Source organism: Nesoenas mayeri, assembly GCF_963082525.1.
Source record: "Nesoenas mayeri genome assembly, chromosome: 24".
Classification (NCBI taxonomy): domain Eukaryota; kingdom Metazoa; phylum Chordata; class Aves; order Columbiformes; family Columbidae; genus Nesoenas; species Nesoenas mayeri.
In genome coordinates this window covers 611,527-638,775 of record NC_137546.1, presented here as the reverse complement: position 1 = coordinate 638,775, position 27,249 = coordinate 611,527, and the positions used below count along the sequence as shown (strand labels likewise).

At 60.6% G+C, this 27,249-nt stretch overlaps 1 protein-coding gene across 1 annotated transcript; it reads left to right on the top strand.

The window, feature by feature from the left end:
* Positions 1-2,066: 2,066 nt before the first annotated feature.
* On the top strand, positions 2,067-26,925 carry AJAP1 (adherens junctions associated protein 1; the record flags this gene model as incomplete). Its single annotated transcript, XM_080358901.1, has 5 exons — positions 2,067-2,095; positions 15,741-16,396; positions 24,109-24,196; positions 25,719-25,961; positions 26,853-26,925. The coding sequence occupies 5 exons, from the start codon at positions 2,067-2,069 to the stop codon at positions 26,923-26,925; spliced, it is 1,089 nt and encodes a 362-aa protein (XP_080215027.1).
* Positions 26,926-27,249: the final 324 nt, after the last annotated feature.

Sequence of the window (27,249 nt, the reverse complement as noted above, 5' to 3'; positions counted from 1 at the left end):
GCTGCGGTCCAGCCTGGAACTGGCCTCGTCATGGGGATGGAGCGGGGACTGTCACCAGCCTTGCAGCATCACCCGTGCACGCTGCCTGGCCTGCAAGTTGGGATTTCATGGGTGGCTTTGAGTGGACTGTGCCCAAACTGCCCCAGGAGGTCAGAAACACGATGAGGGAAAAACACCAACCAGCCTAGCCATCATTTAGGACACTTACGTGGTCCTGATTCTGCTTGGGCTCAGATAGGAGAGATCAGGAATCTCACAGGAGAAGCTGTCCTTCAGGCCAGCCCCTGAGATTTCACCCTTCCCAAAATAGATTCCTTCCGACCAGGAATCCAACTCCAAATATCCTGGGGATTTGGATGCTGAACTACAGCACTTCTAGCGGCAGCTGGAGCTGCTCGGCGGGAGCACGCGGAGGGAGCAGGGGCTGGCGAGGCCCCACGGGGCGAGCGCCGACCTTTTGTCTGCCTGCCGCACTTCAAGGAGGCTCCCGCTGCTTCCACAGTAAGTTTATATGCAGGCAGAAAAGAAACCCAGTGACTCAGAAAGGCAGTGAGGAGACTCGTTTCTACTTAAGTCTTGCTGCTGCTGCGAGCGTTGGGAACAAAGCGAGCCGCGGCTGCTCAAATGCCCCTTCCTCGCTGGCCCTGTGCGGAGCTGCGGTTTGTTCCCTGCGGGGACTGCCCAGGCGGCTCTGGCTGCAAACCGCAGCCCTGATTCTCACTCGTAGCCAGCAGCAGCTTCGAAGAATCTGTCCCCAAATTCATACAAAAACTTCCTTTTCTGCAGCAGCTGAGCATAAACCATCCAAAGAAGCTCATATTTTCAAGAGAGACATTTTTCTTTCAATACACTAGCGATAGGAATAATTAGCTTCTTACTGGCATCACCCCTGGAAAGAGAGAGAAGCTATCAGGCGCTGATGAAACACCTCTTAAAATAACCAAAGCCTTTCCCAACACGTTCACTTGTCCTCTTTGTGCTCTATTGTCTTTAAACGAGCACAGAGCGAGAGAGGCACGCACTTGGCGCTGAAGGAAATTTGGTGGTGGCGGCTGCTACAAATGTGCTGCGGGAGCCTGAGGAGGAGGCGGCTGCGGGGAGATGCCGCTCGCCAGCGGCACATGAGCGCTCGCACTCGCTCGACATGTTCCCTGCAGAACAGATGTGCGGGACCACGAGTGGGAACTCTTTTATCGGTCGGGCGCAGGAGGCGGCGGGGGCCGAGGGATCCCGCCCGCTCCCCGGGACTTTCAGAGCACGGATTAAAAATGCAGCCCCTTTCCCGGTGCTCTTTAGGAAACCGCCTTCAGCGCGGGGACTGGAGGCTCCGGCTCCTCAGGGACGGGGAATCAGCGCGGTGACACCTCAGTCCCGCACCGCTTGACCTGCCAAACGCGCGCCTAACTAAGCTGGCAGTCGGGCTGAAGCAGGTGCCTGCGGATTAGGCAGAGCCCGCAGCTGGTCCGGTTCCGGGAGAAGGAGCGTTCCGGAGCCCGCTCCGCAGGCGCGGGAAGTTGCTGCCCGAACGCGCCGTCTCGGGGAGCCCGGGGCCGTTTGCCGGCGGGTCCCCCCGCGGGCCCCTGCCCGCCGGCTCCAGCGCCCGCCGAAGCCGCTCCTGGCCCGGGCTCCGCCGGCGGGTCCGCCCCCGCCCCAGCGCGGAGCGGAGCGGAGGGGCCGCGCTCCGCCCCCGCCTCCTCCCCGCGCAACTTCCCCGAGCCGCGGCCCCCCGCCCCCGCCCCGCGGGTGCGCGCACAGAGGCGGGCGCGCCGAGCCGCGCTGAGCCGAGCCTAGCGGAGCCCAGCCGAGCGGAGCCTCGCCGAGCCGCACCGCGCCCGCCGGGGCCCCGCGCCTCTCCCGCCGCGCATGGGGCGCGCAGCCTCCGCGGGCGCGCAGCTGCCCCGCCGGCGCTGAGGGGCCCGGGCAGCCGGAGCGCCGACCCCCGGGCATGCCCGCCCCGCTGCGCGCCGCCTGCCCCGCCGCTGAGCGCCGCCGCGGGCGCGGAGCGGCGCGCCCGGATGGAGAGCTGAGGCGGTGAGCCCCGCCGGGCCGGGCCGGGAGACGTGACGATGTGGATGCGACGGCTCCCGGGAAGCAGGTAGGGCCGGGGCGCGGCGGCCCCGCGGAGCCCCGCGGAGCGAGCGCCGGCTGCGCTTCTCGCCTCCGCCCGCCCGGTGCGCTCGGAGAGCGGCTCCCGGAGTTAAATAATGAACTTCGCGGAGCGGGGTGCGGGATGGGGAGCGGGGCGGCGTGGCTCGGCGGCTTCCAGCGCTCCGGGAGCCGCGGCCGGTCCCGGTGCCCGCGGGGCTGCCTCCGTCCGGCCGCCCTGCCCGCGGACGCGGGGGTCGGTGTCCCTTCGCTGGCCCTGCGCGCTGCCGGGAACGTGCGGTGCCTTTCGGGGAAAGGGGCCGGGGAGCGGCCAGGGCATGTGCGGCGGGCGGGCAGCAGGATGGATGGATGGATGGATGTGTTCGGGGGATTAATCGAGAATTGCAAAGCAGAGGAGACGGAGGCAAAGTGTTATGTAACACGTTTTCATTACCGCTGCGAAGTCATCTGAGCCGAAATCTTGTTATTTCCATGGTAGTGTGTGTGGAGAACACTAGTTACCCGGCCCTGCCCGCTGCCTGCCCGGCTGCCCCCGGAGCCGCAGGGATACCTGTTTTCCTGTGTTTTGAGCCTACCTCGGTGGAATTACATTTAAAGCAGCAGCGTGTTAAACAAGTGAGATCATAAGGAAAACTACAGTGCTGTGTGATGTGTGATCAGTTCCTCTCCCCCCACACGCGATTTTGTATTGAGAAGTCCTGGTTTTGAGCTGGCGAGTGATTTGTGTGGGGCAGGGGTCAGACCCTCCTGCCTGCCCTGAGCATCCCGGCTGCGGAGCCGAGAGCGGTTCCTGTGCCTTGTCCTGTTCTCTGGCTGCTGTGGAGGGGGGTCCCAAGGCCGGGGGTCCTGAGCAGGCATCCCCACTCTCGCAGCCCACAGCGGGGCCTGTGGCTGCTCCCTGGGCAGCGGCACTCGGTGCCCCAGGCGGCTGCGGGATGAGCAGGTGGATGCGGCCCCACCGCCAGCCCTACCCCATGGAGCGCCAAGGGGAGCCCCCCGGCCCGCTCCGCTCCCCCTGCTCCGGCAGAACATGGCTGCTGTTCGGGGGTGCGGGAGGGGAGGTGGCGGGGCCCCCCACACGCCATGGGAGCTGCGGGTGATGCGAGAGGCCTTTGTCCATCACCCGCCAGAGTCACTGGAGGCTTTGTCCCTGTGCCTGAGCTTTGGCTGGAGTCCCGGAGGGTGAAACTTGAACTGAGGTTTTGTCTGCGCCGAGGAGCCGGAGGAGGCCCTCAGCTTTGTTTCACACTTGCGTGTGCCGTGCAGCACATTCCGGGTGCACATGGCGAGTGAGCTCCCGGTGTGTCCCCGGCCTCGTCCCCTGTCCCCAGCCGATGCACCGTGGCAGCGCGGGCACATGGACACCCTCACGCTGCTGCCGGAGACGTCTGTCCGTCCGTCCGTCTGCCGAGGGAGTGCTGCTGCCGCTGGGAAGGACGGGCTGCGGTGATGTAGTGACCTCGGGAATCGCTCCTTGGAAAGCACCCGAGCTGCTTTTCAGGGTCCTCGCGTGCGGATTTGTTCCGTGGCAGCTGAAGAGCGCGGTGGAGCGGGAGGGCTGCTCCCGAGGCCGGAGCCAGCGCAAGGCTGTTATCTTGGAAACAGAGGACGCCCTCTGCTTTTTTATTTTTGTGAAGAGTTTAGCAATGAAAACAGGAGCCTTCCGGTCCTTTCTCTCCTCGATTCGCCTTGCGAATTTCTTTGCTGTCTATCCTGGATTCTCAGCGCCAGGCTGTCCTCTGTACCACCTCATCAGCTTCCAGTCCCTCCGTGTTTTATTTTTAATAAGAGACAACTTTACCGCTAACCCTGCCTGCTGCTCTCACTTCTCTCTAACTCTAATTGCTTCTGGCTTTATTTCTGACATTTCCCATGTCGTTTCTCCTCATTTTCTTGAAGACTGCTGGAAAAATAGCTCCGAGAGAAGCAGCAGACCTTTCCAGCGCCCGTTTCACCCCGCGCAGCCCCTGCCTGGAGCTGCTGCCTGGCGTGGGAGATGGTACCTTATTGCTCCTTTCAAGTCGGATTCCTTTTGCCCGGGGCGGCAGCAGCTGCGTGACCTTGCAGGCGAGCTTTGCTCTCACGATGAGCAGGGCGAGACCCGCACACCCACCTCGCTCAGAATTATTCTGCCTGCGTTTTGCTGAAGGGGACTGGCTGCTCCCCGGCTCTGAGCGGGGCTGGGGGGGCAGCGCTGCAGCCCCCTGCAGTCCCGGGGGTGCTCCAGGTCCGCTCTGCCCTTCGCAGCGCGGCAGGTGCGGACGCGGGGGCTGCGGGGCGAAGGTCCGTTATCTGGGGGACGGCAGCCACTCTGTCACCTCCCGAATTGCACCGACGCGTGTGCCTGCGGCTGCGTCAGTGCCTGCGCCCGCCTGGGAGGGCACGGCAGCTTGTGCAGCGTGCCGCCTGCCGGCCCCCAGCCTGCTGAGGACTTCCCTTCTGGAGCAACCGAGACGATATTTTAAACAATATGCCGTGCTTTTTACAGCATTTAGCTCCTGAGTGATTTGCAGTATGAGTAAAAATACGGTTTGCCATTTCTAACCGGTTGTGTAAAGCAACTCATTAAAAACATACATCCCTGCGCACTGGCACCGAGGAAACTTTATGGGCCTTGTAGTTACTGCCAAAGCAAACATTTTCCATGAATTTCACTCATCAAGTTCACGCTGTCAAATGTAGATTCAGCCGCTCGTCAAAGATGCAAGCCTTGCAGTCTGGAAAGTAATGAGAGCAGTAAGCAGTGGGAGTTAATGGCCTCCACCAAGGAGCCCTTACTCATCCCGCATCCGCGCAGGGGCTGAGCTGGCTGCTCCCGGGTGAATTGATTGCCACAGAAATTCATCTAGTGTCACCGGCTATGATACTTAACAGGCACAATAATGCTTGAATAAACTGCACTTTTATGCAGCGGTTCGTACCTCCGAACTGGCAGCAATTTCACAGATGAGGCGAAGGGAGCGGCGCTGGTCTTTAGCAGCCTCTTCCCTGGAGCATGAATAATTGTGGTAATAACGCCGGGGCCGCCGCGCTGCCTTTGTGGCATCGCCGGCAGGGTGAGGCGTGGGAGCTGCTGCTCGCCCTGGACGCTCGGGGGCTGCCCTGTGTCCCCAGCGTCCTGCCTGCGGGACGTGGGACCCGCTGTCCCTCCGCTCCGGGTGTCAGAGCTTGGGTTTGCTTTACGTAACTGTTGTCCGTGGAAAATCAGGGGCTGCTAATTTTCCTCCAAAGGCCAGGCTGTGGAAGGAACCGCACGAGGCAGGGACCAGCTGTGCGGGTGGCCCGGTGGCCTCGCTCCCCGTCCCTGTCCTCGAGGGCTCCCAGCATGGCTGGTGTACGTTGGTGCCTATATGGATGTATATGGGGTGGAGGCGAGCGCCCCGAGTGGCTTCGCACGACAGCTCTATAGGGTGTGAATAATCCATATGGCTTCCGACAGGTCTGAGGTTGATTATGGAAATGTATGCATGCTTAAGCCTTTAAATATAGTTAATAGGAGAAGGACTGGGAGGAAGGATTACGGGAATCAATATGAGGAGCGGGAGCTGCGCCGCTCCGGGCTGCCGTGTTCGTTATTCTCGTTAGCGCTGGTGGTGATGAAGTGGGTTACGGCAGCTCAGGCCCGGCGGGGTTTGGGACCAACACTTGCAGCAGCGTCGCCCCTCGAGGGCAGCGGTGGTGGTGGGATGGAGCCCCCAGCGCCTACACCCCTCCCCTCACGTGGGCTGGGTTTTACTCTGTCCTTCCTTCCTGTCCTCCTGTCCTTCCTTCCTGTCCTCCTGTCCTTCCTTCCTGCGGTACCTGGGCAGGGGCTCCGAAGCGGCCGCTGGCCCCTCCTCACCTCGGGTTCTCACTTCTACCAGAGACACTTTGGTTTTCCCACTGGAATAATGTAAAATGCTGGACCTGAACTGCCTCCTCGAAAATGGAATTCAACTTGATATATTTCCTGTGGCTCTTCTTACCGGGACCTGCACCTACAGACTTTGATAGCTTACATAATTTCCTGTGATGGAGATGTACTTCATCTAATTTCACTTTGAAATGCATTGATTAAATCAGAACTGCTGGGAGATTTAAACTGAATCTCTGTGGCCTGAACTTAACTGTGGGAGGTTTACCTGCCTTCATCCTTCAACATTAATTTGGTTTTATGCGGATTCCTCGTGAAATGAGGTTTTGTCTGCCGCTGAACTGCTGCTGCTTTCTGGTTTATCGGCTCCTTTCTCTGAGCGGCTCGGCGAGCGGAGGCCGCGCTGGATCCTCCTTCCAGGGGACTCGGCGAGGACCGGGGGCGGTTCTGGCATCGTCTGTCTCCGGTGCCCCTTGCCCGGCTGCCCAGGCGAAGCCCCCGCGCCGCTCGCGGCACAGACCGCGGGTCCAGGGATGCTGCGGTGAAGCTCTCGCCCAGGACTGGGGCTGCTGGGTGTGATGCTCACGGAGCAGGATGGAGACTTGATAACGACAGAGATAACCAGAGTCACTGCAGGAGCATGTGTCACTTCTCCAGCGTGTCCTCTCCTCGGTTCAGCCTTTCTGGTACCAAGCAACAGCGACAAAAGGAAGAGAAATCTGTCTTGGCTGGAGATGGATGAGCCATTGGGTGGAAATCAGCGGGGACGGGGGCAGCGAGCACTGAGCACCCCGGGCAGGAGGCCAGAGCGCCCGCCGGGGACTCGACCGGGTCCTTCCCGGCACAGCGGCGGGTGGCACAGCCCCGGCAAAGCCCCTGAGCCTGGGGCCGGTTCTCTGTGCGGGACACTGACCGCCCTCGGGCCGGCGTCCGCTGAGGTTCAGTGGCGGAGGCTTCCCAAGAGCCTCCATTGGCTTCCTGGAGAAATTTAATGGACTTTTTTTAGAAAAAGTTGAAGCTTATCATTCATGAAGTGTTCATTTTCAACTCTGATCTGCAAAATGTCTCATTGTGACTTGGAGATGATGTGTGGGCAGGAGTTATGCTTTAACATGCAATGATTTTTTGCTTAGATTTGCTCTGAAGGGCTTTCTTGACAGCTCTGCATTTCTGGAAGCGTCTGTGCACCCCAGCGGTGCCGCATCCGTCCTGCCGGTGGCCGCTGGTGTGTCCGGCAGCGATGCCGTCGCTGCACACCAGCGTTGTCCGGCTTGCCCGGTCCTGCCTGGAGCTGTGGGAGCAGAAGCCATTCCCTGGTGCCGTGTCTGGTGGGCAGCACTGGAGCGGTAATGGCGCGGAGCGTGACGCTGGTGACGTGTTTCTTGCAAGAGAAATACAAATCTGGACCCTTGAGGTGGAAAAAACGGAGCTTGCCGGGGTGTGCGTGCGCTAACGCGGAGGAGCCAGGGGATGGAGCGGCGCTGGCGCGGGGGCCGTGGCGGGACGAGGTCACCGTGTGCCCCGCTGTGCAAGGAACGTGGTTTTGTGGAGCGGGGCAGGGATCGGTCCCTCTCATCTGCAAGGGGCTCTGGCCCTGGGCGCCCCGGGATGCTCAGGAGAAGCTCCAGCCGTGGTTTGGGGCGCTGTAAATAGGGGCTGCGGCTGCATGGCGCTGCCTGAGTGACGGCGTGAGCCGCTGCGGCTCCGCGCTCAGCAGTCGAGGCTCCATTAAGAGCGAACGGTGCTAATTGATGTTGCCACTTGACTGCGTGTCATTCAGGTTAACGCCATGGCGAGATTGGGGGGCAGCCCGGGTGCTCCCCTCGGGATTTGCCGGCCCGGCGAGCCGTGCCCGCCGCACACGCGGTGTCCTCGGGGACACGTTCCTGTAATTGCCAGAGGCCCGCGCGTGACCCCAGCCCCGCTGCCCGTGCTGCGATAGCATCTCCGTCTGCAGGACTGAGTAATGAAGCGTCAGTTAATTGACATGGATTAGGACATCCACTTAAGTACCCACCGACACGTGGGTGATTGATGCCGGGAGCCCACGTGGCCCGGAGCCCGGCTGAGCCCGCCGGGGGCACATGGCGCTGCCCGTGCAGGGGCTGGCTCAGAAACAGCTTCCGAGAAGGATAAACCTGTTTTCTACAAGTGGTTGTTTTTCGGGTGTTTTCTTGTGAAGCTTTGTTTGCGAAGGATGAGGATGAGCTACTTGTCTTCTTGTTTCTTGGCTTTATAAGAGGCTCCTCTCGCATCCTCCCGTGTGAAATATTCAGAACTTACTCTGGGTTCCTGTCGCAGAGAACCTGGCAGAATCAGTTTTGCTAATTCTGATGGATGAGGATGGAAACGTTTCTTGGGGCAGTTCTGTGGGGACGTTTGCTCAGGTGTGCAGCGGGAAGGGATGCGATTCCGTGTCCTTCCCGCTCATCCCTCCCGAGGTCCGGCCCGGCGAGGCTGCTGGCACGCGGACCCGGCGCTTGCCGGGAGCGAAGATACAGTGGCAGATGCAATAAGCCGCAGAGGTCTGCAAAACGCAGCGAGGGCTGGGGGGTCTCCCGTGGCCGCCAAGGGCCTGGCAGAGGCCCCGTCTCTCCGTTGGCGATAACGCTTTGAAAAGTTTCATCGCTCCTGCAAAGAGGGTGTTTTTTTCCCTTTGGAGGAGATGCGAAGCGGAGGGTGTGTGACTCACGGCAATCAGGCTGGGGAGGTGTGTGCCCACAAACAGCGCCGTGTTTTCCAGGCGCTCGTGCCGCTGCTGACTCACCGGCACCTCGATCCGGCGGATTCGGCTCCCGCCGCCAGCGCAGCCATGGGGAAGTGGCCGGGAGAGCTGCTCTTCTCCACCGAGAAGACACTGCGTGGTGCTGAAAGGGGATTTAAACCTCTGTGTGAAAGGATCAAGAGTCTTTGTCCCGGATTTCGTTCTCCCTGCCTTTGCGTTCTATTTTGGTTTGGCTTTTTCTCCATCTCTTTAGCCCGTTCTCTGTTTTCCATTGGATGTGTCCCGCCGTGTCTCTGCAGCAGCGGGGTGTCCCCTCCCCAGCGGGGTGTCCCCAGCGGGTTGTCCCAGCAGAGCCCGCAGCCGGTTCCGGAGCTGGGGCTGGTGTTCCCCGCTCCCCTCCTCCCGCCCCGGCTCTCGTGCCTTTGCTTTCTCCAGGCTTTTCCCTATTGATGTTTCACACCTTCAAAGAGTGCTCTGCTGCTGCTATTTTTTTTTTTTATTGTATTTCGTGCTCCATAAAAGCCATCTGTCTGCTTTCAGAGCCTTTATCTCCCTCATCTTCTCCATTTCTGTAAGAGCGACTGGCTCTTTTGAAACTCTTTCCTGGCGTTTGTTCCCGTGTGCGGCCGCGGGGGTTCTGGGCAGGCTGCGCACCCCTGGGCTGCGGGGCCTTCCCCGGAGACACCAGCTTTGGCTCTCGGGTGTTCCGGTGCAATTAAGCCCCGAATTGGCTGGATTTCCCAGGGGCTGCGCTGGCCTGTGCAGACGTTGTCCCTCGCCGTGGGAAGGGGATGCTTGGCCCCATGTCTGTCATTGGGTACGATGGCATACCTGAGCACATCTATTTGGGAAAGAAGCTCAGCGCTCGGGTTGTTTGGTGATGCCGAAGGGCGGTGTGGGCAGCAGCCTGTACTGTGCTCTCCCTCTCTAGAGAACGAGCCCTGGCCATGCTGCAGACACCCACCTTTGTTCACAGATCGGTTGTTACCGGGAATGCACACGTGGCAAAGGAAGAAAGCTCCTGAGCAAAGCAGGGGAATGGGCAATTCCTTCATTTTGTGGCCGTGGTTGATGTGCACCTTCCTGCACAAGCCGGTGTCCGCATCAGGGGGCCGCCGAACCAACCTCTGGCCTTGTTTGTCGTGTGCAGCATTAGGGGTGATCGCTAAGCTCCCGGGTTTAGTGCTCTGGTACACGTGTCGCCATCCCTTCGGTTCTCCGTGTGCTTGGCAGGGCAGGCGTTCCCCGCTCGTGGTGATGGTGGCGCGGGCAGCGCGGTCACGCTCGCCCGGGGACATCCCGGTGGCTGCTGGCGGGTGAAGTGGGTTTGTGGTGCTCACGAGGTGCTGGAATACACGAGGAGGTTTAGAGAGAGCTAAAATAAGGGAAAAAAACCCCTAATTTCCTTAGGTTTATGTGATTTTTTTAATATCACCAAGAATGGCGCTGGAGACTGTGACTGTGCAACAAGATGCATGGTAGACTTGAAAATCTGAGCGAAACTTCCCAGCGAGCTGTATCTGAACTGAAGCTCCTGCTGCTGCCCGCTCCCCGGCGCTGGTGCAGAATTCGGGGGGGAAACGAGTGGAATAAGTGGGTGACAGGTGCAGGTTTGTGCTGGAAAGCCAGCGCTCACAAACCCCCTTTATCCCGCGGGACAAAAGCCGAGTGTTCTTGCCCAGGGCTGATGAAATGTCCCACTGTCCGGCCCCGCCACGCTAAATGCGCACAGTGTTTGCCGGCTGGGCTGGCGGGGATGCTCTGCTGGTACCCGGGGATGCTCTGCTGGTACCCAGGGATGCAGGGACCGAACCGAGCTGGGAACAGCCAAACCGTCCCTGTGGGAAGGGTTTGGGGCGGTTTGTTGGAAGGGTTTGGGGCGGTTTGTTGGAAGGGTTTGAGGCGGTTTGTTGGAAGGGTTTGGGACGGTTCGTGGCCCAGCCAGGGTGGGAAGCAGTGTGGCCGTGGTGCTGTCCCCATGGCACACGGCCGGCAGCTCGGGGCAGCTTGCCCAAGCCTTGCCGGGCCGCGTCTGGCAGATGGAAGCGCAGCCCGCTGGCTCTTCTCGGGGGAGCCAGACCGCGCGAGCTCCTTCTGCCGGAGCGGGGATTGCCCAGCACCGGCTCTGTGCAGAAATTTGCTGAGGACGTTTCTCTGTGTGAACGCACACGCTGACTCCTGGGCTCCTCGCCCCCAGCGCTCTTTGAATCCCATCTGAAACAGTCCCACAGGCTGGAGGAAGCACTGGAGGGCAGGTAGATGTTGCGCCCTTTCTAGAGCGAGTGGAGCGAGGCTGGCGAGCCTGGGCGGCGTTTGCCAGCTCGCTGCGCCAGCCGGGCGCTCGCGCTGCCCCTGGGGCTGGCTGCGGGCGCTGGGCACCCCGTCCTGTCAGCAGCCTTGAGAATCTCTGAGAAACTGAGCTTGAAACCCAGAGCTGAAGGTTGGCTCAGCTTTGGCGTGTGGAGCAAACCTGCTTCTCCCTTTGCGGCAACGCCCCGTGCGCCCGTTCACTCTGGTTTCTCCTTTTTGCTCTTTGCGGGATGCGCCGGCCCTGGCTGCCGCGCTGGGGCTTTGCCCTTTCGCTGCCTCCGGCGAAGGACGGACGCGCAGGCGAGAGCAGCCGGGGCCGCGGCACCGCTGCGCCAGATCTGCTCCCGACAGCCTTGGCAGGGGCTGCGCCTACCGCATCAGCATATTGGCGGTACCGCTGGGTATTAATTATGCCTTCCGCACTCGCGGCTATTCAAATGTTAAAATTGTTTATTTGCAGCTGGGTGAGCTCGCGGCAGAGGCGGAACACGAGCAGCTCCCCGCGCCGCGGCCGCCCCAGCCCTCTCTGCTCGCCGGGATGCGGCTCCCGGGCGCAGACGGGGACGGGTCCGCCTGCCCCGTCTCAGCATCTTTGTCCTGGGGGCCCCGCTGCTCCCCGGCCCCACCGACCTCTTCCCACCCCGTTCTCCCCAGAAGCAGGTGCTGGTCTGCCCGGCTGTGGAGTTGAGGATTCAGCCCGTTTCACCCTCTGCTGACTCCCCTCCGCGATCAATCCCGTCCCTCTGCTGCGGGAAGCGGTGTTGGTTTAATTACTTGCGGGAAGAAGGGGGAGAGCAGAAGAACTTAGGACTTTTTTTAAATATCACTTTTATTAGCGGGTAATCCTGCAGCTCAGGTCTGTAATATAGCTAGGTAGCCATGTGGCACATTTGATTTACCTAGATGCTACTGCGTGTCAGCTTTTGTGCCTTAATTCCCAGTCCTGGCTTTAAAGAGCTTGGCAGCCATATTTTCTCGGCTTTATAATTATCTTGAAGAAGCGGCTGCAGCGGTGCAGTGAACAGTGAGTTCCCAGCTCCCGATGGGTCTGGGTTCGGAGTGGTTTGTCCCTAGAGACGCACTGGGGTCGGCGGTGCCCGCGGTCCCGTGGGTGCTGGGGGTCCACGGGGTCTCCCGCTGATCCCGTGGCGTAACCCCCTGTGCCTGTTGGCACCTGTCGGTGCTGCCCTGGCACGGGAACGTGCTGCTGCCTCCTCCCCGCGAGGCTGGTGCTGGATTTCCATGGCAATGGCTGGCGGTGTCACAGCAAAGGACGGTCGCTGCGCTGCAGGGATCACCGGCGCAGGAGCAGCTGCGCTGCCGTCCCCACCTCGGCAAGGACACGCGACTGCGGGCCAAGTATCTGCCACCGCCCAAACCGTCCCCTTGTCATCTTGCTCCAGCGTGAATGTCACCCGCCGAGCTGCAGCGGCCTCGTTCTTCCTCTGTACGAAGGCAGTGGTTTCCTGCACGCGCTCCCACGACGCGCCGTGTCCGGACGCCTGCGCAGGACGCGCGCCCGCGCTGCCCGGGGTGCTCTTCCCAGAGCGGGGTCCCCGCCCTCCTGCCACGTCTCTCCTGGGACAAGCGAGCGTCGCCCGTCCCCAGCACAGCTCCCGCTCGCGCTCCGGCAATTCACAGGGCTAGTTCTGTCTCTTGCTCGCTGGTTGGAGATGTGAAATGCTCAGAGTTCGTAAATCATCCCAACAAGGACATAACCTTGATTCTCTGTGCAATACCAATAGATTACCTAACAGGAGGCATGAAATGGAAGAATGGCTCCATTTGTATAATTCTACATTAAAAATCAGCCTATTCTGCACTTAATGCTGCCAGTGAAGTGTCTCCACAGTCAGGGGAAAAAGGGGCCGGTGTTGGAGAGCAAACAAGCACCTTATGAAAGGGACTCAAATCGGCACCTGGCGCCCGGGGAGTCACACTCGAGCGAGCCCGGGAGGCTGCGGGAATGGTCTCTCTGCGAACGCCGTGCAGGCTGCTGACGGGCCGCGTTTCGCTGGTTGCCAGAGCCGCTCGATGGCCACGGTCCCGGTTAATTGCTCCGGCAGATTACCGGACTCGGGGATTTCTGGGCGTGCAGCAGTCGCCTGGCTCTGCAGCTGCTGGATTAACCCGCGTCCTGCCCGCGGCATCGGGGCTGGCCGGCGCTGTCACCGTCCCCCGGCGTGCCTGGCGGCCGCTGCCCCAGCTCGCAGCCTCCGGCCTCCGTGGAATTAATCTCTCAAGTACCAGCTTTCCTGCTCTTGAAACGGCTGCGTCGGAAAGGATTTGAGAGGGGTTCTTGTTTCATACTGGGGAGAATTCTGAAGTGTCACATAGAGTGGGAAGGCTGCGATGGCTCCGTCTGAAACACCCTCGCTGCCTTTGAAACGGAGATTGGCTCGGTTGGGCTCAGCAAAGCAGCCATGGAGCACTTAATGTGCACGATCCCTGTAATTATCTGAGCAGTTTCCTTGAAATCTGCTCTTGTACTTCTAGCAAAGTGCAGGTAGATATTATGTTTGTAGCAGTTTCCCTGGCTGCGTGAGAGTACGGCCGCCTCTCCATCCATTAGAGCCAGGGGAGCGGGCCTGGGGTTCGCAGGGGTGAATGATTTGGATGAAGAGGGCGAGGAAGGAGCTGAGGATGGTGAGGAAGGGAACTGAGGAAGGAGCTGAGGATGGTGAGGAAGGAGCTGATGAAGGAGCTGAGGATGGTGAGGAAGGGAACTGAGGAAGGAGCTGAGGATGGTGAGGAAGGAGCTGATGAAGGAGCTGAGGATGGTGAGGAAGGGAACTGAGGAAGGAGCCGCGGGCTCTTGTGGCACAGTTGTATTTCTGGGACAAGGACAAGGTGCAGGACCCCAGGTGGGAGGCGTCCCCGCTCCTGGGGCTGCCCCTGGGACAGGTCTCTCTCACCACCCGCTTTGGGGGGTCTGGGGCACGGCAGGTGGTCCCAGGGTCCCCGGCTGCCGCCGGCCCCACCGCGCGCTGCCGCATCCCTGCGCCGAGCGCATCGCCCCGCGTTGCCGTGGCAACGGCAACTCCTACACGCTGCTATTTATTCTGAAGGACACTTGCTCTTATCTGTTGTTGCAAAGCCCTCAAAAGATTGCATGCCACGCAGAATTCCTGCGAGGTAACCGGACTCGCCGCTCCCCTCCCACAAGCCGCCTCTGGGGCCGTGCCAGCCGGCGGGGTGGCCGGGAGGACTGCGTGGGTGACAGCCCCGGGCTGGTGTCACTCGACGGGACGCGGGCGGGAGGGTGACCCATGGTGTCCTTGGGCAGGACAGGGTGCTGGGGGTCTCTGCCTGCCCTGTGCAGCCTGGGCGAGCTGGGGGTGACTCCTGGGTCCCCCCATCACCGGAGATGCCAGGAGCGGGGGACACTCCTGTGTTAGGGTGTCACCGGGTGCTGCCTGGCCACGCTCAGCACTGTGTTTGTGGCACAGCCCGCATGAAGCCAGAGGCTGTGCATTGCGTTCCCCCGTGTCCTTGTGCCGCCGCAGGGACCGGCATAGCCGGGGCACAGCGATGCTGGGGCAGGTCCCGAACCCCCAGCCCGGGGGGGGTCACCGCAGCCTGAGGACGTCACGGGTGAGCAGGAGGAAGTGGGAAGAGGGGAAAAAATGTGGTTTTCATGCAAGCTGCCGATCCCGGGAGCTGAGCCCTGGCGCTCTGGCTCTCGGGAGCTGCCGCGGCAGCTGGGGTTCAGGGGCTTGCGCTGGGCGCATCTTCCCCCGGTCTGCAGTGGCTGATAAAAGCGCCACGTGCAGCTTTGCTGGCGGGGGGCAGGGACAGGTCTGGGTGCAAGGGACACGAGGACATTCCGGGTGGCCTTAGGGGGTCAGGCAGCAGCCGGTCCCAGCCTGATGTGCCACTGGCCTCAATACGAGCGTTGTCACGGTGGATCCACAATTGATGCTCTCCCAACTCCTTGCCAGTGTTGCCGGTGGCCCCGCGGGGGATGCTCCTGGTGCTGCCACCGCTCTGCCGGCCGTTAAAAAAAGCCACCAACAACGTGTTTTGGGTGGTTTGGTTTTACTGAAGCCTTGAAATCCTTCCTCCCCCAGCCTGATCTATTTTGGTATTTGTTGGCTGTTTCTGGCTCTTCCCATTCTCCTTCTGCGCTCTTTTCCCTGCGTTGCCTTATTCTTCCCCAAAATAAATGCTGTTACGCTTTTAAAAAATACCCAATTAAGGAAAAAAAAAAAAAAGGAGATTCTCTGAGCAGAAAAGACGGTGCCGGAGAGTATCCAGGTCAGCTCCCTTCGCTTCATGCGCTCCCGCATGGAGGGAGTGTACAAATGCTTCTGTCAACCAGATGCACATTTTCTAGTGCTACCAAGGACTTTACGGGGTGCAGCGCTGCGGAGGATTAGTCTATTTAGCCATATAAAGCTCTCATTAACTCCCGCTGAGTTTGACAAAAGTCTTTCTTGTGTAAAAGCTGAATAAAATGGAGTAAAGATTTTAGGCTTTGGCCTAACGATTTTTTTGTAAAAACAAGACAAATTTGCCTATCAAGCGTTTCCTTACCATGGCACTCGGTGCTTTGTGTAGGGCAGCATCTTAGGGCCTGTGCCCAGGGGTAGGTGTTGTGGGAGGGCGCGGGGTGCTGGGATGCTGTTCTGGGGGTGCAGGCTGGAGCACTGAGGGGGCGCTGGCACCGCTTTCCGCGCTGCCGGGGGGTGCGGGGGTGCCGGGTCCCTCCCCTGCCTTTCTAACACGCTCGCTGTCTGTTTGCAGGTCAGGTTGCCCCCTTGGAAGCCATGCTTGGATTTTAATAGCCATGTTCCACCTAGCCATGGACCTCGCCAGCTGCCAGCCCGTGCCCGGCGGCGCCGGGGGGAGGCTGTCACCGCGGCCGGCGCTCCGGCACAGACTGTCCCGCGGCTCGCTGTGGGGCGCGGGGAGCGGGGAGGAGCTGCGGCGCCCCGGCCCCCCCTGGACCTGCACCCCCGTGCCCCCCTCGCAGAGACCCCGCTCCCGCCGGCCGCCCCCCGCCGCCCCGCTGCCCGCCGGCCACCCTCAGCGCCGGCCGCGCTCCCGGAGGGGCCGGCGGCACCTGCGCGGCCGCGGCTTCGCCCCGCGGGACGGGCGGCCCACGGCGCTGCCCGAGGTCATCGTGTGGGGCCCCACGGGCGAGGAGGACTCCCTGGAGAGCAGCACGCTGCCCGGCGCCTTCGCCACCACCGTCGCCACCACCGCTGCCGCCACCACCACCACCACCGTCACCGTTGCCACCGCCGCCACCACGCCGCCCCGCGCACCCCCCAGCACTCCGGCACCCGGCGGGGACGCGCCCCGGAGCAGCCCCGGCCGCACCAGCACCACCGAGCCGGCCGCCGGCCACAGCAGCGGGAAGGACGCTCGCCCGCCCCGCGGGCTGGGGGACAGCACAGGTAGGGGCTGCCGGGGGGAGGATGGGGCGGGGGGTCCTGGGACAGGGGGTCGCTGTGGCACGAGCATCCTTGGCGGCAGCGCTGCCTGGGTGGAGATGGTGCGTGGTGTTGAAGGGCGCTGGGGAGGCGAGTGGCAGCTGCGATTCAGCCCTTTATCCGAGGCGTTTCCGTGCGTCGCTGTGTTGTTCCCGTTAGCGGGTCCATCCACAGCCCGGCTCCCCGGTCGTGCGTTTCCTCAGCACCGCCTGCTGCGCGGACTTGGGTGGGAAAGCTGCTTCCCATTTATTTCAGGTTATATTTGTTATTGCCAGTATGAAACTGTGGGATACCGTCGTACAGTGCACCAAACCTGTTCACTGTGCATCAACAGCTTTTAGCCCACAGTGATCTAGTCGAATCAAACAAGAATTTTGTGGCATAATATTAATCCCAATTTATTTATCCAGCCTGCCCTGCTCGGCAGGAAGAGACAAGCCAACCATAACGTTGTTCCTGACTCAGAGAAGTCATTTATAGTGGTGCAAGAATTCCCAACCTACACACCTTTTAGAAAGACGCTGGAATTGGCTGGGTGGATTAGCAAGGGAGTATTGATAATGACTGCTGGCAAGAGCTGCAGCGGCACGGCCGCCGGCGCCCTCGGCAGCACGTGGGACGGTGGCCCTGGGCACGTGCTTAACTGGGTCGGTGGCATCGTTTGGGTGAGGACGAGCTGCCATGTCCCTGGCACGTCCCTCTGGGTCCCTCTGTGTCCCTGCTGTGTTCCCTCTGTGTTCCCTGCCGTGTCCCTGCTGTGTTCCCTGCCCCGTCCCGGGACAAGCGTTTTGGGAGCCGGCGGCCAGCGCCGTGCCGAAGCCCCGGCCGCGGTTTTGCTGGCGATGCGCCTGTGCAGGGCTGTGCATTTTTCAAGCCCTGCTCCTCTCTGTTGTATAAGCTTTAGCGGCTGGAAGTGTTTGTTCTCTGCTGGGAAAAACATATGGCTACAAATTAGGATTAGGTAACTTGTCTGTACTTTTTATTTGCCTCAGCGAGCACCGCGAGTCCTCCCGTACGGCAGGAGCCCGGGGCGGGCGGGGGGGATGCTGCTCCGCAGCTTGTGGTCCCTCAGCTCTCTGGCTGCAGCCCCAGGGGTCCCGCTGGCAGCACCCGCAGGATCTGGGGCCATCCCGGGAGCCGGCAGAGCCACCCCAGGGTCCCTCAGCCGGGGACACGCCAGCCCATCATCGTTCCCGTCGGGTCCGGTGCCGCCATCGTGCTAACACAGGTGTTTCTGCCCCCGTGTTCCTCCCTCCCTGCGTGTATCGCCAAGGGGGCTCGTTCTGGGTGCCGCGGGGGCCCTGGGGCCCTGTGCTGTGCGCAGGCAGCAGCGCTCACCTAGATGAGCAATTAAAGCGCTCTCGCTCAGTTAGCTCGTCTTCGCACCCCACTCCTCCTTGTGAGGAAGTGAGAAGAAAAAAAGCCAGAAACAATGTCTCCGTGACTCACTAACAGCAAAACAAGCTTTAAAACCGCCCTGGAACAGCAAACACTCGGCTCGTAGGTAGGAGAGAAGGCAGAGGAGAGATGGCTTGTGGTGTCCAGAAGGAGAGGCTGTGGGTGCTGCCGGGGGTGCGTGGGGTGCCCCCGCTCAGGTGTGTGTCCCGGTGCCACCCCTGCCCGCCTGGCAGAGCCGATGGCGCTCAGATGGGACACAATCTGCTCACCCAAGCGGAGTGCATGCTTGTGCTTTTCAAAAACGCGCTTCCTTTTTGGGGGCTGTCATCATCATTTTACGGTGGAGCACGGAAGGAGAGAAATCATTAACATTCCCACGTGCGGCAGGGGCTGGGGCTGCGAGGAGCCTTGTGGGCTCCTGCGCCCAGGCAGAGCATCCTCTGTACCGCACGCTGCCCGAAAAGCAGAATAAAAGAGAAGAATGAATCAGAGGCTGTCAGAGCTCAGGCGTGAATTGCACTCGCTGGGTTGTCTGAGACTCTCCTTTCAGTATTATTAGAATAAAGCCGCCTTTAATTAAACCTTTAAGTGTTTTGTAAGGCAGAAGACTTTATTTGCCGTCTGCTGCTCTTAATGGTGGTTTGATCGCTAGCACGCAACGTGTTTGGCGTCGTGCTCTGCGTGCTGGGGCAGGAGCCGCGGCTCTGCGTTTCGGGAGGTGAGGGGCGGGGGGCACCGTGGGGCTCGTGGCGTCCCAGCCCCCCCGCCGCCGGCCGGGAACGTATCGGGAATAAATAACAACCATATAGAGGCGTTTGCTTCCCCCCCGGCAGAGGACCCGGCCTTCAAAAAGAAGGTGCGGGAGAAGGGGTGCTGGGTGCAAGGAGATAGCGCATGCAAAAGGCTTCAAAGGAATTAATTAAAGATAAAATGTGTTTAAAAGAAGACCCTGGGCGGTCGGGCTGGAGCCGCCTCTTTGATGCGCCGTGCAGAGGCGTGGGAGCCGTGCAGAGGCGTGGGAGCCGTGCAGAGGCGTGGGAGCCATCGCAGCCGGGGGGCTGGGGGCATCTGTGGGGCCGTCGCCCCCGTCCCGGGCCAGCCCCCCGGGGATCCCGCGGCGGAGGGGGCTTTGCCATGAGGGTGGTGGGAGCAAGAAACCCGAGTCCCGGGCTCGGGGGCCGCGTGTGGCGCTTGCCGAGCTCTCTGTGGCGAGGAGAAGCGCCTCGGTCTCGCCGGGATCAGCAGATGTTGTGCGTGCGTGTGCGCCCGCACCCACGTGTGTCTGAATGAGCCAGAGCCTCGCCGCTGCTGCTCTCAGAAGTATTTATGGCTCGGTGATATTTGCTGTAACACCTGAGAAGATAAGTCCCAGTGTCTTTAGCATAAGCCTCTAGGATCATCGTTCTTGGCAAGAACATTTCTCAGCAGCAGCAGGATATTCTCCTTTCATCAGCCCGACCCAAACCACCGGGAGGTTTCCAGGAACCTTGCTGTGCTTTGGGTTTTTTCGGTATTTTCTGAGGAGCTGTGTTTGCGGGTCGGGGTGGCTGACGCTGCCGGGGCGGGGATGGGGCCGGTCGCCCCGATTGACCGGGCGGCACCGGGTGGCTGTGGCCGTGCGGGCGGGGGCTGTGGGGAGCAGCCCCAGCGCGGTCTCCGGCGCAGCGGTGAGCGGCTTTGCTCTGGAGCAGGGCTCCAGGTGCCATGTTCCCCCATATCTAACCCTCCTGTTATTGTAGATTCTTTTCTCGCGAGCTGTTACAGGGGCAGTGTGAGTATTAGAGCCTGAGCCATCCCCAGGAGGGGCCCTTGGCGTCTGTGATTGCTGCGGGACAGCCACGCAACGCTCCCGATTGAATTTTTGTGTCCAAATGTGGTTTATGGGCTGGATGAGGCTCTCGGGGATCAGGGGCCGGGGAGGCTGAGACGCCGCTCGGGTCCAGCCGCTTTTCCCCAGGTCCCCGGGATGCTCGGGATGTGGAGCAGGAGCTGGGACAGCCCGTGCGGGTGTTCGGGGCATCTCTTGGTTGTTTCCACCACTCAAGATGATGCTCTGCAAAACGAAATGGAGCTGGTTTTTCCTTCTTTTTTTTTTTTAATTTTTTAATTTTATGCAACTTAGAGGCCTTGACGAGCGTCCTCAAAGAGCTGCGGCTCGTAGCTGTTTTCTTGGGAAAATGAAAAATACGGTCTCCCTAACCAGAGCTGTTGAAATAAAGGCCTTGGGGGATAGAGGTTCTCTTTGTTTTTAATTAAGAGCTTCTATCTCCTGTTCGCTGCCATTCCGCGTTTCTGCAGCAGCGAGACGTTAGTCTGGAATGGATTTTCTCGTGGAATTAATTCTGTTGATGCGGAGGTGTCCGGGAGCCGTTTCAAAAGGTGGCCAGAAAGGCCAAAACTCAGCGCTTTCATCTCAGTGGCAAATATATGGTCTTTAAAATAACATACAAAGGAAGCCCTGGTGTTCGCTTGCTTTGAGGAAATCGCCTTTTCTGGGGCTGTGAGGAGCCTGCGGTTGCGTTTTGCGGGTTGGCGCGGGCGCTGCCGCCCGTGGGGATGCTGAGCGTGGGTGTCGCGCCGTGGAGGGACCAGAGCTCGGACGGGGCCAGAGTGGAAAATCCCAGCGACGTTTCAGCATTTCCAGGGTTCAAAAGTGCCTTTGAAGAGCTTCCCTCCTGGCAGGCGACACATTAAATTCTGCTGCTCTAGCAGAAGCGCAGGGGTTTGGACACACTTTCGATTCCATTAAATACTTCTCCTGTAATTACCCTCGAGTTAAATGGTCACTGCGTCAAATCGGCTGGTAAAAGCCTTGTCGGAGGAGCCGCTGGCGGTGCCTGCGCCGGGACGCGGCGCTGCCGGGACCAGCTCACCGAGCATCCCCGGCCCGGCCTCTGCCGCTTTCCTCACCGCTTACTGACGTGTTGTTGAGTGACCGCAGGTCCTGCAGCTCCCTGGCATTGCAGCTTCGCCGTTTGAAACGTTTGCCACGGAGACGAGCAAACAAACCCAAGGTGCCGTAACTGCTGCTGCCAGGTTCTGGCCCGCAGCCGGCCCCGCGTTCTGGGCCGCGGGTGTTGGCGGTGAGTCACGGGCTGGGCAGGAGCAGAAGGGCCGTTCTGCTTCACGAGCTATCGATTTTACCCCCCGGGTCCCTTCCCTCCAGACAGACCGGGCTCCCGGGGCCGTGGTTCAAACACCGCGTGTCTCCGCCGCCGTCTCTCTGCTCGCCTCCCCGGTGCTCGGTGTCCCCAGCGGGGTGTTCTGCTCTCCCCGGATGCCTCATCCATTAACTCCTTCTCCTGCAGAATGGATGTTTCTCTTCGATTTTACTCCGTGTGGTTCTTTGTATTTCTTTGTGGACCCAGAGGAAAGGACCTGATGCATTTGCAAAGTAAGAATAAAGACCTGTTAGTCTTTATTGCAGAGGGTATCGCTGCAGGGCTTCGCAGGGACTCATCCCAGTTGCCCATCAAGTCCCTGGCCCTTGTTCTGTCACTGCCGTGGTTAACGCTGTTGGGAGAAACATTTCCCACCCCCTTAATCCCCCCGGGCTCTGGTGCAGAATTAATATGCAATGCAAAGGAACTTGCTTCTGTGCCGGTACATATGGCAACTTATGTATGTGATGGAGTCTAAAATTATCCAATCCTCCTTCAAATCCCTGTGTCCTGCTCCAAGGAGCTGCCATCCTTCCCAGTGCTCAGCCACCTGCAATCTGTTCTGCCGGCGCCTTTCCCATTATGTAAGTGCAAGGATTAATTGCATCGTTAGGTTCTCCCGCGTCCCCGCCGCCTCTGCTCGGCTCCCATCCTTGCAGAAGGGCTCGTCGTTTCCGACGCCGCTTCTGTTTGCAAAGGAATTGGGCACCGGGGTGTTTTTGTTTTATTTTTAGAGTCTTTCCTTTTATCTTTCTCGGCCGTGTCCCACTGGGAGCTGCTCCAGGATTGCCGCGAAGGATGTGGCGGGGCGGGCGTCGCTCGCGCTCTGCTCCTCCGCTCTGGTGGGACACGGCTCCCGCTGGGATGGTCCTCAGGGACCCGAAACATGGGGCTGGGAGCCTTTCTCTGCCCCTCGCCTTCGGCTGCTGGCACCTCCTTGTGAATTCCCTTGGGAAGTGAGAGCCAGCGGCGGCTCCCGCCAGCGCTTCTGGAGGAGCCGTCACAGCGCGCTCGGACCGCGAGTAAACCACCGAAATGGGTCATTTGCAAAATACGCGCTTGAGCCGAGGGAGAAAAATAACTCTGATCATCCCATTCTGCAGCCGTCCCTCTGTCCCAGCGGCCGTCCCTCTGTCCCAGCGGCCGTCCCTCTGTCCATCCGATGGGAGGGACCGTGTGGCTCGCAGCGCTGGGGAGCCGAGGAGCCCCAGGCCCCGGGCTTTGCGTTGCTCTGCAGCTCCCCGTGGTTTGCTGAGCTCCCGCCGGAGCGGCGCTGGGGCCGCGCAGGATCCGGAGAGCCGGCGGGTCGGACGTGTTGGCCTTCGGGAAGTCATTTCTCCTCCAGAAAACCCCTCGGCCAGAGCTGTGGCTGACACCTGCTCTGGACCACGTCCTGTGCTTAAAATCCATCGGGACGGCTGCTCCTTTCCCCAGCTCTTCTCCCAGATGTGTCTGTAGTGTATCCGCTGGCAAAGCAGAATGAGCGCTGGGAGACGCCAGGTGTGCGTTTCCTTCAGGAAACCCTCCTGCTTTCATTTTGGAGGTGAGTGCTTTTGTCCCCCCGATGCCAGCACATCACTCACCTCCTCCCGCGCGCGGTCGCTGCCCGAGCGCTTGGCTCTGGGTGTGTTTCGGTGAATCAGACTCACCGAAGGTGACCTTGGTTTTATTGTATTAAACTGTCAAGACTCGCATCTCTGAGCGCTTGATTTACGCCTGGGACGCGTCCTGGCAGCAAAGTCCGCGAGCGCTTCCTAAAAAGGTGTCACTGCTGGCCGGGCTCGTCGCTCGGAACCCGGGATGTCATGGTCTCCGCATCCCAGCGGTGAGGCCAGCGAGGAGCTGGTGCATGTGGGGCAGGATGCGGCGAGGTGCGGAGCGGGGCACGCGTGGCCGCGGGCGGGGACACGGAGGGCTGGGGCTGCTCGTGGGCGGGGGTGGCCTCGGGTGGCGGGTGTCTCTGCGGTTTGTCCCCCGGCGCTGAGGCAGCCTGGCGCAGCTCTCCTCCCGCTCCTCCCCAGGCCAGGAGCCTTTTCCCTCGTGTTTTGGGGGATTCACGGTTCCTGGGGCCGCGTGGGCTGGCGTGGGACGCCGTGTCCCCCGGGAGGTGGCGGCTTCGCCCCGGAGCCGCCTGAGGCTGCAGCAGCTTTTCTGCCTTGATGAGTTTTGTGGGCAGGGACCGGACCCCCGGGACGCGGGGACGAGATCACGGATTCCAAGGGAGTCAGAGCTTTAGTCCTTTGAGAGAAGGCGACAGAGCAGCAAGTGTGATCCGTGGTTTAAAACACCCCAACAAAACTCCTCTGGCCTCATTATCCAGCCCGGTGCTGGGGCCCGGGGCGAGCGGGGTGCGCTGTGCCCAGAACTGGGGGGCCCCGGCGTGGCCCCAAATCCAGGCGCTTTGGTGGGAATTAGCAGTGATTTCCCTGCCGCGCACACCCGCAGGAGCTGGGAGCCCTGTGCGTGTTTTGCACAGATGCACACACACATATGTATATATATATATCTATAAAACTGCTTGTTTTCCTGTCGTCCTAACACTTATTTATTTATTAAAAATCTGATCCATCAGGAGCTGCAACATCTGTTTGTGAAAAATAGCACATCCTTGGGCTGCAGCCAGCAAAATCATTTCATTACAAAATTGCAACTGTAAAGCAGCACAGAATCACAAACATACTGTACATCGAGACGCTTTTGTTTCCAAACTCCTCATTAGGAATGATACACGAGCCAAAATTATACCCCGTGTAAGGTGAATTAGGAGAAGCGAGCCCACCCGCCCCAGCGGCTGGTGCGGTGCTGCCGATGCCGGGCCCGTCCGACCCCGCTGCGACGCTGCGCTCGTGCTTCCCGGCCGGCCCGGAGGGGACACGTCTCCACATCTCTTCCGTTCTTCGTGCCTAATTCGGGCTGACAAGGAACATACTTGAGAGGGCAGGAAATGAGAGGCCTGGCTTTGAGATTATTTTATGTAAGGCGAGAGGGAGGGTTGTGCCGCTGCCGCGGGGGGTCAGGGGCGGGGGGTGTTGGAGGGCTCTGCTCACAGCTGCCCAGGACCCCAGTATCACCCCCTGGGCTCCCATCCCGACTCTCTCTCGTTTCTTCTCTCCCCAGGTCTGGCGGTTCATCAGATAATCACTATTACCGTGTCCCTCATCATGGTCATTGCTGCTCTGATAACAACTCTTGTCTTAAAAAATTGGTAAGGTCCCTGCGGGGTCTGCTGGGCTTGGGAGCACGGGGACGGGGTGGGGACGGGGTGGGGACGGGGGTGCATTTCCAGCTGCGGGGGCTGAAGCCCGTGGCGCCCGCCGGGGCGGCTTCAGAAAGACATTGCAGGAGAAGATCCTGCGTTTTCAATACCGAAACCTGCGGAGGATGCTGGGGCACCTGCGCTCATCCGTGTCACCGCGCAGTGGGTGGCCTTGGGGACAGGCACGTGGCCAGGGCCGAGTCCCACGTGGACACGTGCATGTTGCTGCTCGGGTGTCACCTGCTGCGGTCGGAGCGCGGTGGCCACGGCAGGACCTGTCCTGCGCCCGATGGCATCTCTTCTGCCGCCTTTTGAGCAGCTTTGCAGCTGCTCCTGACGTCCCCAGCCTGGGTCAGTGACCAACAATTGCATTTTCTGCCCTTGCCCACCCTCCAGGGGCTGAAGGGCATCTCCTGACCCCTCGGGTGCCGCCGGTCGGGAGCGTGCCCCGTCCCCAGGGCGCTCGTGTGCTGCTCCAGCTTCACTCGCCGTTTGTTCTCTCAGCACGGCTGGGCGTACAGCAAAATAGGTTAGCATCTCGCTCCAGGCGCTCGTGCCTTTACCTGTTTTCCCAGGGACCTGCCCTACTTTGGGGTCAGCGGTGCTGGCGCAGCGATCCGGCTGCAGCTCGGGCCGGTGCTTGTGCTGGTGAGGACAGAGCTGACCCTGAGCACACGCTCGGTCCCGGCCCCGAGGGGACACAGGCTCTGCCCCCCGTCCTTTGGGTGTCGCTTGTCCCCTGGGGCAGGACGGGTGGGCAGTGGCTGCGAGTGTCCTGCTTGTCGTGAGTCCTCGTGCCGCCGTGGCGGAGCTGGCGGCTGGTTTAGGGCTGTCTGTGTTGGTCACGTCAGCGGGTGCAGAGCGGCTGTGCCCGCTGCCGGCGGATCCGCCGTCCCCAGGGTGGCCCTGTGCAGGCAGCACCAGCGTCCCCAGCTCCCGCTGCCCTCGGAGCTGCCACCTTCCCAAACCCACTATTACGATGGACGCTGTCAGTCCTGTTCGGAAAAAAGTAACAAATTAATCAAATGTGACCCTTAACGAGGAGCAGCCCGCTCTGGGGCCGCTTCTGCCGTGGAGCCCCCACAGGGGGTGACCGGGAGCTGGGTGGCCCTGCCGCCGTCCCTCAGCCGTGTCACGCCAGCTTCTGAGCTCATTTGTGCCCGTAAGTTAAAACCTCTTGGTGCCTCCCAAACGGAAAGGGCTTCACTTCGTTGTTCCCACCTCTGTCTTTTCACTTACAGAAACGTTTTTATCTCCTGCAGGTGTAAACCTCTGACTTGCTAACTAATTCCTCTGGTGGTAAAAAGCTTGTATCTAAAATTTACATTTGATCCTTAAAAAAAAGGCAAGCCGAATGACTGCCTGGTTGTGGCTGGTCTTTCCAAAGTGCTGAATTCTAATCTAATATTGAGTGATGCAGAATTACCAACCGGTAACGCGTGGTGCACCGTGTCCCCTCTCCCGTCCCCAGCTGCGCGCAGAGTGGGCGCCCGCGGCGCAACAGCCACCAGCGCAAGCTGGAGCAGCAGGAGGAGAGCTGCCAGAACCTGACCGACTTCGCGCCCCCCCGCGTGCCCAGCGCCCTCGACATCTTCACCGCCTACAACGAGACGCTGCAGTGCTCCCACGAGTGCGTCCGCACCCCCCTGCCCGTCTACGCCGAGGAGGCGCTGCGCTCGCCCGGGCATTATAAAACCACCTTCAATGGAAACAGGTGAGGTGGCGGCGCGGTGTCCCGCAGGCTGGGGAGCAGCGGCGCAGTGTCCTGTGGGTTGGGGAACAGCAGTGCAGTGTCCTGTGGGTTGGGGAGCTCCATCCTGTGCCGGGGTCCACTGGCCCCTCTCCTCCCCGGGGAGATGATGCCCTGTCTGTCCTGGCTCTCCCGGCCACTGTGATGCTCTCCCACCCATCAGCTCAGTGTGGCCGTGGCCACTGGACCCCTCGCTCCCCAATGCAGACGGGGCTCTGCTCGGTGTCCCCTGTCCCCACGGTGTCAGCCAGCCAGACCCCACGATGAGCCAGCTCTGGCCGTGTTCAGCACCACACGTGTTTCGGTTCCTGGCTGTTGCTGCCAGCACATAAATGCTGCTGGATCCGTCTCCCAGCATCAGCGCTGCCTCCCAAGTGGCATCGGCAGAGCTGCCGAGTTGGAACGAGCGGGGCGGTTAATGGGAGAGCAGGCGGCGAGAGCCAAACCAACCGCGTGTCTGGTGTGAAATAACGATGCGTTAAGCAGGGGCTTTGTAGCAGCTGGTGGTGCGATGTAGGAGACGCGAGCCCTCGCTCTGCCTGCCCTTGCTCTGCCTGCACCGAGGGACGGGGGCAGCGCGACCCTCCCCACACCCTGCGCTGGCTCCAGAGCCTGTTGGCGCTTGTGCGGTTCCACCACACCATAAATGCACGTCCCGCAGAACTAGAGGAAGAATCAGGAGAGTTTTGAGCTTTGCACCATCCTGGTTTCCAGGAGCAATAAGCCCGTTCAAAGCGTTGCTGTAGAGGCATCATTTCTCTCCTCTAACACAGCTGATTTCTGCAGCAGCCCATCTCGCTTGCTCCTGCTGCGTTACATGCCAGCACATGCAAGCCCCTTTTTTGCTCACTGCAGACCCTCTTCTTCTGACCGGCATCTTATTCCCGTGGCCTTTGTGTCTGAGAAGTGGTTTGAAATCTCCTGCTGACTGGCCGAAGCCTGTTTGACTTCTGGGGGCAGGGCAGACGCCGTCGGGCTGTTTCCTGGTATGTACCGCGTCCGTCCCGCATCTGTCCCGCGTCCATCCCGTCCCCATCGTCCCCTGCACACGCTCTGCCGCTCTGCTCACCCCGCTGCCGTCCTCCCGCTCGTGCTTCTGTTGGGATGTGGGACCCGAGCAGGGTGATCCACCCGGCCGGGATGGCTGGACGCATCTCCTGCCGGGGATGGGGCCTTGGGTACCAAAACGGCTTTTCCACGGGGGTGAATTACAGACGGGCTGAGCTGGAAGGTCGGGACTGGGGTGGATGTG